The following is a 12,555-nucleotide window of genomic DNA, read 5'->3' as shown; positions in this document are numbered from 1 at the left end:
CTAGCTCTTTACCTCGACCGAGCTATGTTGCTAACATTTTGGCAAAAACAAATACACAGAATTAAAGTGCAATTGACGCTGTTAAAAACACGCTATTTCTTTTCGCACATTGAACACATTAATTTCTAACGTTTATATTCTTTAAGCTTACCTACACTGCCACGTGGAAAGCGTCTATCCGATGAAAAAAAGGGAAAAATTTCCGCTCTCAAGCGCACTGGTATGAATATTAGTGACATTTCAAAAGAAATTCGTCGAACAAGGTACGTTATTAGATATTACCCTGTGGGGAAAATCTCTAGTTTTGAACTGGTGCGCTTCTAGTACATTTAGAACCACTACTACTTTTGCATGCAAACAACTGGCAAATTTAACACGACGATGTCATAGGAATTGGAAATTGTCCCCCGCTGCATTACCTTTTCTATAGTTCAGAACCAGTCCTAAATTCGACATATGGAATCTAGTTCGGTTTGCACCCCTTTTGTTAAGCTGTTAAAACAAATTTTAGTTTTGTATTACCAAACTATGAAAAAGCATCTGCGACGTGCAGACTGAAAGCGTATTTGAACGAAAAACCCGCCAAGCAAAAATCTATTTAAAGTAAACAAGCCCCCGCAGCATCCCTTTTTCAGAAGTTTCGAACTAGTTCAAAATTCGCCAGATGAGATCTAGTTCGTTTTGCATCCCTTTTTCTATAGTTTTGAATCAGTTCTAAATTCGTCATTTTAGATATAGATTTCTAAAATTGTTTTTTTCAAGTACCACATATCGCTGCTTTTGAACTGGTGGCGATCTAGTTACTATCGGACTGGTTCGTTTTTGGCGATAAAGATCTAGCACGGAACTACAAATTTGGTTCACCAGTTCGGGGTTTCCCTACAGGGTATCTACATGATCCGTATAATTACGGAAAAAAATGCTTGATTTTGTCCAAAGCGAGTAATTCGTCAATTTCTTGTACTCAACTCGCGGCACTTTGCAGTAAGCCTTTATCCGAAATTACCATCTGGCGGTTTATAAATAAATCAGAATGTATTGTGCGAGCTAATATGAGAAAAGAGCCAACGCTACAACCACGTCATAAAACTGCACGGCTTCAGTTTTCTCAATATAATTTAAATACATCCTGGGACTCGGTAATTTTTTCAAAATAGGTTATATTTTCTAATGAAAAGAAGTTTAACTTGGACGGACCAGATGGCTGCCGTGGGTATTGGAGGGATTTGAGAAAGGAACTTCTCATATTTTCAAAACGAAACTTTGGGGGTGATTCAGTGATGGTGTATTTCATAAACAGGGAACACTTGATCTTCGCTTCACAAGTTCCAAAATTAGTAGTACAGAGTATATTGAAGTACTCGAGAGCAGTCTTCTTCCATTTTTAGAGAAAAATATAGAAAGACCGTGGATTTTTATGCACGACAATGCTGCCATCCACAAAAGTCTGCGAACAAAAACATTTTTGGACTTGTACCCGATTGAAAATATTTGGGGAACATTTTCCAGACGTGTATATGCCGAAAATAAAAAATTTGGTTCAGTTAAAAACTTAAAGACTGCCATTTTAAGATAGTGGGAGCAGTTGGAACAAAACTTTTTAATTAATCTTGTTTATTCTATGCCTAAATGTTAAAGACATAGCTCGGTCGAGGTAAAGAGCTAGGATTTTATAGGTGGCGTATAATAGTGATACACACTATATAAACTCTATTGTGTCATACGTCTCTTTCATCCTAATTACATACATGATCGGATCCGGTTTTTTGCTGCTATCACGATACAGCAATACCATTTTTAAGCTTCTTTTTGATACATCAATAAAAATACGCCATTGATTTGGATCATAATCGTAAATTCCCATCTCATTTAGGTGTTGTAGCCACCTAAGCGATTTCGGCCGAGCTCAACAAAGCATGCCAGTCGTTTCTCCTCTGTGCCAACTGACGACAATTGGAAATGCAAAGTGAAGCCAAGTCCTTCTCCAGCTGGTCTTTCCAACGCAGAGGAGGCCTTCCTCTTCCTTTTCTAGTTACCACCAGCGGAATTTGAGTTGAATACTTTCAGAGCTGGAGCCTCGGAGTCCATTCGAACGATGTGGCCAAGCCTGCGGAGACGCTGTTTTTTAATTCGCTGCACTATGTATTTAGTTATCATTGTAAAGCTCATACAGCTCATCGTTAAATCGTTTGCGATAGTCGCCATCACCAACGCGTAAAGGTCAGTAAATCTTTCGCAGAATCTTTCTCTCCAAAACTCCAAGAGCCTCTTCATCAGATGTTTTCATTGTCCATGCCTCCGCTCCATATACCAGCACAGGACCAGCAGTGCACGGACTTCCAAAAAATTAATATTGGTAGATTTTACGTACAAAAAAATGGTAGAAGTTGGTATTTTTTTTAAGCAGCAATATTAGATATTTTTTACTCTTTTAGGATAAAGGAAACCGAATTCAGGTAAGACGGTGTTACCAAAGCAGCATGGTATCAGTGATCGAGTGAAACACGATTCGAATCGAATGAAACAAAATAACACCTGTTTTCTCTCAAATACGTTTTGAACTGAAAAGGCGAATTTCGATTCGAATTTGATTCGATCACGGATGCCTTGAGTCTGGCCTTGTTTTACATTAAAGCAAATAATTACTCTGCACTTCAAAATTGTTGGATTAAAATTAATTTTGAAATGCTTTAAGTTTGCACACCATTCGTTTGGCAGTCTGCCACAAAAACACGTTTCGCAAACGAAAAATATTTCGATAAACATAGAATTGCATAGAGATGCAATTTCACTCTTAAATTAGTTAACTTTTCATATTTATTTAAGGTATGTTCCATGATAAAATATGTTTAAACTGCGTTCATTTAAATGTTGTTGCTTTCTTTCGGGAAAATATTGGTACATTTTTAGCCTTTGTTGGTAAAAATAGGTAGAAAATAAAATATATCTAAAATGTGGGTAGATCTACCAATAAAGTAGTAAAGTCCGTTCACTGATGATGAGTGACTTATAGAGTGTGATCTTTGTACGACGAGAGAGGACTTTACTTCTCAATTGCCTACTCACTCCAAAGTAGCACTTGTTGGCAAGGGTGATTCTACATTGGATTTCCATGCTGACATTATTATTGGTGTTAATTCTGGTTCTCAAATAAACGTACTTTCTCGAAATTATAACTGTCAACAGTGACGTGGGTGCCAAGGCGCGACCCACCACCAGACCCACTCGCTTTGCTTCTTTATCTATGATTTATGTTTTTCCACTGTTTGCACATCTCTACTAATTTTGTTTTAAATAAATACCGTATACTTTTCGATTTGACGCAAATAGGACACATTCGTAAATTGATGACTTCCAGACCTTTAGTCACATCATTGGATTCAAACCGATTTAAAGCTACCTGTCAATAATCAACTTTTATTAAAACCAACCAAAACTTTACTGAAGGTTTAAATTATTAAATTATACAATGGGTTAACACTTTGTGCAAGCGCTCCTTCCAGCATATTTCTGAGGTCATATGACCCAGACTGCCTCGATTATCTCATCATTACATAGCCCATTGTCAACTTCTATAAATTTAATTTTAAGAGGATATCACCCGGTTTCTTTTTAGCTTAAAACTTTCAACTTTTGAAACATGTTTTTACAGCTATTATTTATAAAATACCACATTTGCTGAGAACTTTGGCGTAAAGTAAATGAGTGCAATTTTTATTATTAAATTTATTTAATCTAACTGAATCTTGTATATTATAACTCGAGAAGGTTGAAGTCTTGTCATAAGTCGCATTCGTTGAATTATGGATAATCGTGTTCCAATTGTTTCGCGCGATCTTTTTCTGTTAACCCGATTTTTTTTTGTCTATTTGAGGTAAAGATACTCATTCTTAAGCTGGTGCGAAATTATATTTTTTAACGATCAGTTTACTCCGTTAGTTTAAGCTGAAGAAATCCATCAATTGATTTTTGGAGAAAAATCAGAAGTTTTTGGTATCTTTAATTGTAATTTGATTTTTGATCTCGAAAATGTCGTATTTTCAACGAATTCGTTCAAATTATTTTTTGATGAGCCACTTCCAACGCGAATAAAACTGTCAAATTAAAAGCAAGTACTATGAAACTTAAACCTTATAAAAATGTACCGATTTACAGTCAACCAGTGAGGCCCTACCCAATTCTGATGGAGCTGATGGTATTGCTCAACGTCATTTTACACAGCCGTATTAGTTTCGCGGGGATACCAAATTCAGACATCGCGGCATAAAGACAACTTCTTTTCGTGCTGCCGAACGCAGCTTTGGAATCGACAAATGGTTGGAGTGTGCTTGGTCTATGGTGGATTTTCGAAGTCTAAAGCCACACTGATAAGGCCCAAGCAGTGTGTTCACGTTGGGCTTCAGTCTTTCACACAAGATACTCGATAAGGCCTCGTAACGTATGCTTAGAAGGCTGATTCCGCGGTAGTTGGCGCATATGGCGGGAGGGCAGGTGTGAGAGCCGAGTTGCGAATAAATTGGCCGTCTGTTGTGATTGCAGCTTTTCGGGAACTTTTGTACCCTATTCTTATTAGTTTAAACGAGCAATTCTTATACATATGCATATGTATATCCATAAGTTTCTCGGAAACGGCTGGAATCGGTTTTAACACCCAACCAACCACCGCCACCCCTCCCCCCGTGGATTCGCCACTAGAAACAAGGCCCTCGGAGTGTACATACGTCTAAAACAAGGGAAGCGTGCCTTCCGTCTATCACGACATGATCGATTTGGTTTCTTGTTTTTCGATCTGGAGACATCCATGCAGCTTATTGGATCTTTTTATGCTGGAACCCAGTATTACATATTCGGCCGCTGTGGTGTAGTGGTAGGCAGTGCGCACTTCCACTCCGCTGCGCGCGGGTTCAAGCCCTGGTCAAAGGAATATCGCAAAAAATTTCGTCCCTCGGCAGGCAATGGCCAGCCTCCGAGTGTATTTCTGCCTTGAAAAAAGCTTCTCATTAAAATACAATCGCCGTTCGGAGTCGACGTAGAACTATAGGTCCCTCGGCTTTGTGTGACAACATCAAGGCGCACGCCACAAATCGTAGGAAAAGCTCGGCCAAACACTAACATATGTGTAAGCGCCAATCTATTATTATTAGTACTACATTTTACCATGTTTCGGACCCCGGCGAAGTCGATCAGCCTGAGTCCGTTATCGAACGTTTCGTCGTAATTTTCAACGAATTCAAGAAAACGTATAAAAAAATTAAGTACTGTTTCTTTTTAAATGATACAATCAAACATATTTTCTCTATGATTTTTAAAAGATATTGGGGCATATTCATAGTCGAAATAAAATCGACTTCAAAGTTAGTTACAGCTTTTTTGACAATCCATTGAAAATTATGTTGAAAAGATGATACTAACTTTAGAGTCGACTTTACGTTGACTATAAATATGCCCCATTCTTATTAATACGTTCAGTATGATTTTTCACATAAAATCAAAAAGGAATCTCTATGGAATTTTCTTAATTTTTTTTGTCTGTTTTACACCTTAGCCTAGAAATTTTTACTTAGAGACAATCTGCTTGATTAACTGAATACCAGCTTCATAAAACGGCAGACCTATTATATTTTTCGTATTTAGGAATATCAGGAGAAAGTTTTTTTCTTAAACCGACGGAAAAGCAATCAATAATAGAGGTATCACTAACTCAAAAGCCTTGCCGGAAATAGTATTTCTCTACGTAAGCTGATAGGCCATACTTTAGGTGAAATCAATACCACAAAAAGTTCATGCAGATGCATTATTTCATGCTATTGTATGTATTTATGTACATAATTGTACATTAGGGTGGTCCAAAAACGCATATGAAAAAAAAGTAAAGTACAAATTTTAATGCCCTCACCACCTCGAATTACTCTATATCGAACAAATTATACCCCTGTTTTCTTTCGATATCAAAAAGTATTTCTAGGCCGCTCAATGTACTAAAATGTGTCCATTTTTTTATGTATATGAAGGGAAAACGATGTTTGGTAGAAATGGTACAGAATTCTTGAAAATCAAGATTTTTCGATCGGAAAACTTTGTTTCTCTTCAGGAGACTTCCAGCATTAATACCCCATTGTTTATTTTGGCATTTTCTAATACTAACTATATTTTATGGGTCCCCCATTGCATTTTTTTTGGCCCTTTGATGGTTTAATAAACAATCGGGTATTATTACTGAAAGTCTCCTGAAGAAAAGCGTGGTTCCGATAGAAAAATATTGATTTTACAGAATTGTATACCATTTCTACGAAATTTTGTTTTTTCCCCATATAAAATACATGGAAAACTTTGAGCGCTTTGAGCAACCTCTAAATATTTTTTTTATATAGAGCATCCTAGTGGTTGAGAGCAATAAAATTCCGACTTTACTTAAGTATTTTGGACCACTCTAATTTACATACTTGCATACGGTGCAATGTGTGCGAGCATATGTCATTTCTGCATATAAATATATGCGACGCAAATAGAGAACAGAAAATAGAAGTAAAGAAAATTTTCCAAAATGTAAATAGAAAATCATGAAAAAATAACTCAAAACACAGCCGCTAAATATAAACATCAACTCATGTAAAGGAGAGCATTTGCATTTTCGGAGAGACAGAGAGAAGCCAAAAGAACGCACGGCTGACGTGGACCACCACATCTAAGCCATATGTATGCGCTTTCAACACTTGGCGAACGATGATGCGATTGCCTTTGCTCCACAACCTGGGACCATTCCCGATCCGTTTAGAATTTGCATTTGAATTTGATTTAAATTCGAAATTTTATTTTCTTGTATGGTGAGCTACACAGTTTGTAGCTATTCTTCATTTACACATGCATAGTATATACATATATATATATATGTATATTAGACCATACCACCAAAAAAAAGTTTCTGTTTTTCCACCGGGATTATAAAATTTATTATTTTTAAAGACTTCCTCCAAAATATTTCGGAAAAATATTAAGATTTACGTGAGCTTGACTCATTGGAAAATACCTCAAAAAATAAAAGTTCTTATGAATAAAAATAGTTTCTTAAAGGATTTTTAGGAAAAAATCCCCTCAGATGACAAAACAGTTTAAGCTTTAAAAAATTGCATAAAAATATTCAAAAAAAAATTCAACGGAATCATAATAATGAGGTATTTGATGCTGTTTTAAATTTTTTTTTTAAGATTTGTTTAAGAAAAATTTTAATAACTGGACCAAAACTATACCGATATAGACTTCTGACGTATCAGTGGAATTGTATTTTCTCACCCTTTTTATTTCTTTGCAAAAAACTCATTCACGTCCCAATTTTTTCTTTATCAAATACCAACACATCTTAATTCAACATGGAATGAGGCTCGTTTTTCTTACCTTCCTCTTTCATACTTTGATTGAGGCTATTTGCAAAGAAATTGAAAGGGTGAAAAAATTCATTTTCAATGATGCCTCATAAGTCTAAGTGCGTAAGGTTTAGGGTGTGTTATTAAAGTCTTTTTTTAAACCAGTCTTTGGATGAAGAAAGACCAAAATAGCATCGAAAATCTCATTATTGCGATTCCGTTGAAAATTTTTTTTTTTTTATGCAAATTTTTAAAAATATTTGGAGATATTTTCGACTCGGTTCAGCTCACGTAAATCTTAATATTTTTCCGAAATATTTCGGTGAAAGTCTTAAAATGTAATAGATTTTATAATTCTGGTGGAAAAACAGTGCCGGTTTTTTTTTTTGTATGGGGAGTAATGCAGTCTAATGTATATATACATATATGTACGTACTTATGTATGTTTGTATATACCGACGAATTTATGTATGTAAATATTGTTAAAAATAAAAATGTGTAGGTATACCAGTAGGCAGCGAGTGGCGAAATGCAACAGAAACAATAAAAAAAAGACAGCCACCATGGAAGGAAGTGGCTACATAGCGGTTTACGCGCTAACAGAACGTCGACATAGGCGGCAATGGAGGTGGCGGACGACGTAAATGCCTAAGCCGAAAATTGCTTCGGCTTGTTCCAATACATACGGGCTGCCGTTGATCTGCACCAGAACGTTTCGGGCAGATCAGTTGGCGAGAGTGCGTCGGCCCGAACGGAACAACGAAAATTCGAATTTTTCAGAACTGAAACGGGAAAATCGTGGGTGAAAGTGAAAATAGACGCTATAAATACATGTATATATAGCGCAAATCCCAGATATACATACACAAACTTTATTAAAAGGCGTGATAGCGCATATGTGGAATAGACAGTGAACACGCATAGCAACTAACGCCCAGAGAAAGTGCGAAAAACGCTCAACTGATCGCTAAGAAAAGTTTAGAAAGTGACTAAAATCAATCGCAATGGCTGATATACCGGAAGCTATCAAGAAGTGCGCGGCCATGTTAAAAGGCACGAAAAGCGATACCGAAAAGTTTGCTGCCCTCTTCATGGTAACGAAGCTAGTAAAGGGCAAGGATTGTACTGCAGCCGCTAAGAAGCTGCTCTTCGAAGCAATCGGTTTCAATTTTCTCAAAAAGCTGCTCAATGGCAAAAATCTGCCCGACGATTGCCCACCTCTGGTCTATAAGAGTGTAGCGCTTTCCATACTCACCTGCTTCTGCCAAGAAGAAGAACTGGCCACACACAAGGATATGATCGAAGCTATACCCACATTGCTGGAGATTGTTGAAACCGCCGATGACGATGACTACGAAGACAATTTGATTGTTGTGAGCGAGTCGTACAGTTGCCTCAAAAGCATTGCCACCTATGAGCCCGGTCAGCAGGCGCTACTCACCATAGGCGCAATACCCAAAATGTCACAAATCTACTCAGCGCAAAGTTTCCAAACTGACGAGGCACTGCATTTGATTGTGTTGTTGGTGAACAAGTTTGGCACCGCCTCCTGGACCGACGATCCAAAGCCCTTCCATGCACTCGTTCAGCGCATAGCCCTTGACATGGAGACCGAAAACAGCGATCGCAAATACGAACTCTGTAGTATACTGTCGTCCATACTCATCACGTGTCGTCGTGACGTCATTGTGAACACACTCGAGGGTGAAATCTGGCCCGAGAGTATTTTCAAGGCCGTCGGTGACATATTGAAGGCCAAAATCGGCCCTAAACAACGAGAGCCAGCCTTGCATTTGATTGCGACCACATTGCAAGTTCTCGGTATACAATGGGCTTTCATGGATGACCAAAAGCAACTCTTCCTATCCATTCTCCAACTAGCTGCTATTGAAGTTCGTATGCAGATGGACGAAAAAAAGCTGGAGACTACGTTTAAGCGGGCCGATCTCATCACTTGCTGCTTCGTAATCCTCGAACTGTGCATTGAGCACATGGCCAACGATCAAATTGACTTGGAGCCCAAGGAAAAGCAAACTACTTACTCAGCACTAAAGGGCGCTTTCAACCAGGTATTGGCCGTGCTGACACGCGTCTCCCAAGACAAGATCAAGGATAATGGCAGTCCGCGCGACAAGGCCTTCATCTGCGCTATTGTGCGCATTCTCTCCGCTTGGCTGGCACAAGAAACGACCGCTATGCGCCCAGCAATCTACAAGATTCTCCCATTCATGTTCAAGGTATGCAACGAGTCATTCCATGACTTGAAGGCTTGGCGCAATGGAACACGCGAAGGCGAGCCACCCGTTGATGTGCTGCGCGTCATGTTACCGGCGCTTTGTCACTTGGCTGTTGAGGATGACGCACGTAAAGTTCTCTTTTCCACTAAGCAAGATGAAGTTCTCTTGGAGCAAATCGAGTTCTACTTTACCATTGCACACTACAAGCGTCCACCAATACCACGCGCCGAGCGTCTGAAGCGCATGAATGAGCCAGACCCCGTGCCTACACCCAAACAGTTGGAAGAGATGAAGGACGCACGCGCAGCTATCGTTTCACTTTGCAACATTTTAATGAACTTGACTGTGCTGGAGCCAAAACTGGCCGAAGACTCACCACTCTTTGCCAACGTACTTAAGTTTGTTGTAGAGAATCTTCCTGAACTGAAGGACACACCCGACAATCTGGTCATGCACGGACACCTTGCCGTGCTCGGCTTGCTGCTACTCAAACAGCAGGCCAAACGCGTTAAGCAGAATGATTTCTCCTTCTGCCGTTACATTCAGGCCACAATTCGTTTTCTCTGGGACGCCTACAACATCGATGAGTCGAATGATCCTACCGCTTTGGTGGTGTCCATCGCTTACAAAGAACACTGGATGGAGATAACGGAATTGTGGTTCCTCGGCATGCAGACCATAAGCGGCGTGCTCGCCTTAGTACCTTGGCTGTCGGAGTTCGCCATCGAGTCAGGCTGGGCTGAGGGCATCGTGCAAACCTTGAAGAAGGTCAAAATTGGCACTCTGCCACCCAATGTGAAGTCCGCCTACGAGGACTTACTTTCGCAATTGGTCGAAGTGAACCCGTCAGTGGTGGCGGTGTTGAAGAAGGCCGATGCTCTGCGTGTCTGCCGCAATCACCGAATGATGGACTTGGGCAAGAAACTTTTCGGTGATTAGATAAAATCAATGACAGTTGACGCATGGCGCAGCATCCAGACGTTCACTTCACTTTAATTAAATGAACTGAAGGAAGTAGGGTTGAGAATTTGTAACAGACAAATATTTTAGTATAAGTAAAATGAGGAACCATTGTAAGATTAAGAAACTTTTTTGAAAAGAAAAAAAGAATGCTTTTTTTGTATTTTTGGACTTTATTTCGCATAAACTGTATTTGTATTTACTGGTTTTTATACATAATTTAAGCGAAAATACGACTTTGTAAGGAGGAGAAACAACGAAAGCAAAAGAATAAAAATAAGAAATAAATAAAAATAAAAAAACCATTAATAAATTAATTGTCAGGCAGCTGCTTTCTTTATTTTATCTCACTTATTTTTGCTTTTGGACGTGGCAACTTTGGGATATATGTACGTAGGTATTCGTATGTATATATGTATATACATAGTACAAGTACATGTTGTTTATCGATACATTCCACTCTGGACATCTCGCTGGTACATGTTGTTTTGCATACATATAGGCATACATACATACATGCATACATGCATACTATGCCTGTACATCTTCTTTGGCTTACACCCACTCACAATTTTCCTCGTTTCGTCGACTGTGCAATATTGCTACAAAAGCGTCATTTGTGACACAAATGTACAGCTGCTTGCATTTAACTGATTACATTCATACAAGTGTAGAAATGTTTATGAATTAGTAAGAGGAATAATTTAGTATTATGACAGATTTTGTTTTTAGTTCATTTGTTTACATTTTGTTTGTGAGTGAGCGTTATTTTTTCGCCAACGGAAATATGTACGTAAGTCATAAAATGTTTGGCGGATTAAACGGATTTAGATAAAGGCAGATGTATCTACTAAAGAATATTTGAGACATTAAAAACTGCGAAATAAGCAATTTATAAATAATGCTGTATGGACTGTCTAAACATTTAGTAAAGGTCAAAAACCACCCTGAACAAATACATGGTTAAGTATGTCTAAACTTTACCAATGAAATTTTTAAGATTTTTTTTTTTTTTGTTGGTTCTTTCGACAGGCCTTATCCACATGCTTAAAAGTGCCGTATACCAATCGGTAAGATACAGATATACAAATGCAACAGTTTATCTCAAAGCGATCGCAAATCGTGAGTGGCCAAAAGAGGAGTACTCGAATACTCCCAGAGCCGCCTCATCGGATGTTGTCAATGTCCGTGCTTCTGCGCCATACACCAACACGGGCATGATGAGTGACTTATAGAGTGTGGCTTTCGTAAGTCGAGAGAGGAATTTACTCCTTAATTGCCTACTCAGTCCAAAGTAGCACTTATTGGCAAGAGGAATTCTGCGTTGGATTTCCAAGCTGACATTATTATCGGTGTTTCTCGAAATTATAACTGTCAGCAGTGACGTGGGTGCCAAGGCGCGAATGCACTGACTTTTTATTTGATGACAGAAAATACTTTGTCTTGTCCTCGTTGACCACCAGACCCAATCAATTTGCTTCCCAATCTAACTTGGAAAGGGCTAAACAAACTTTGCGGCCCTTTTTACCGACGTTCTTGGACAAAACTATTTCTGAGGGTTCAGTTCTGCAGCTCTTATTACCTTCTCCAAAATCAGAATGAAGAAATCAGAAAAGAAGAAATCCAGACATCGCGGCGTACCGGCAACTTCTTTTAGTGCTATCGAAAGTTGCTTTAAAATCGACAAATAAGTTGTGTGTCGATCCTATTCTCGCGGATCTTTTCCAAGATTTGGCGTATTGTGAATACCTGGTCTATGGTGGATTTGCCAGGTCTAAAGCCACACTGATAAGGTCCAATCAGTTCATTGACGGTGGGCATCAGGCTTCCACACAATACACTCGATAAGACCTTGTAACCGATGCTTACAAGGCTGGTGCCGCGGTAGTTGGCGCAAAAGGCGAGGCCGCCTTTCTTGTGGATTGGGCAGAGCTCACTTAAATTCCAGTCGCCGGGGATGTGTTGATCTGCCCAAATTCTGCACAAGAGTTGATGCA

At 38.9% G+C, this 12,555-nt stretch overlaps 1 protein-coding gene across 1 annotated transcript; it reads left to right on the top strand.

The window, feature by feature from the left end:
• Window positions 1–8,068: 8,068 nt before the first annotated feature.
• On the top strand, window positions 8,069–10,875 carry Neurochondrin (neurochondrin). The gene has a single exon (XM_017632086.1). It carries the CDS (start codon window positions 8,366–8,368, stop codon window positions 10,535–10,537), a length of 2,172 nt encoding a protein of 723 aa, XP_017487575.1. The 5' UTR covers window positions 8,069–8,365; the 3' UTR covers window positions 10,538–10,875.
• The last annotated feature ends 1,680 nt before the right edge of the window (window positions 10,876–12,555 follow it).

This window comes from Rhagoletis zephyria, unplaced genomic scaffold (genome assembly GCF_001687245.7).
Source record: "Rhagoletis zephyria isolate East Lansing unplaced genomic scaffold, Rhagoletis_zephyria_1.1 Rzeph_scaffold_09617, whole genome shotgun sequence".
NCBI classification, from domain to species: Eukaryota; Metazoa; Arthropoda; class Insecta; order Diptera; family Tephritidae; genus Rhagoletis; species Rhagoletis zephyria.
The sequence above is the reverse complement of the archived record's forward strand: the minus strand, read 5'-3'. Positions and strand labels throughout refer to the sequence as shown.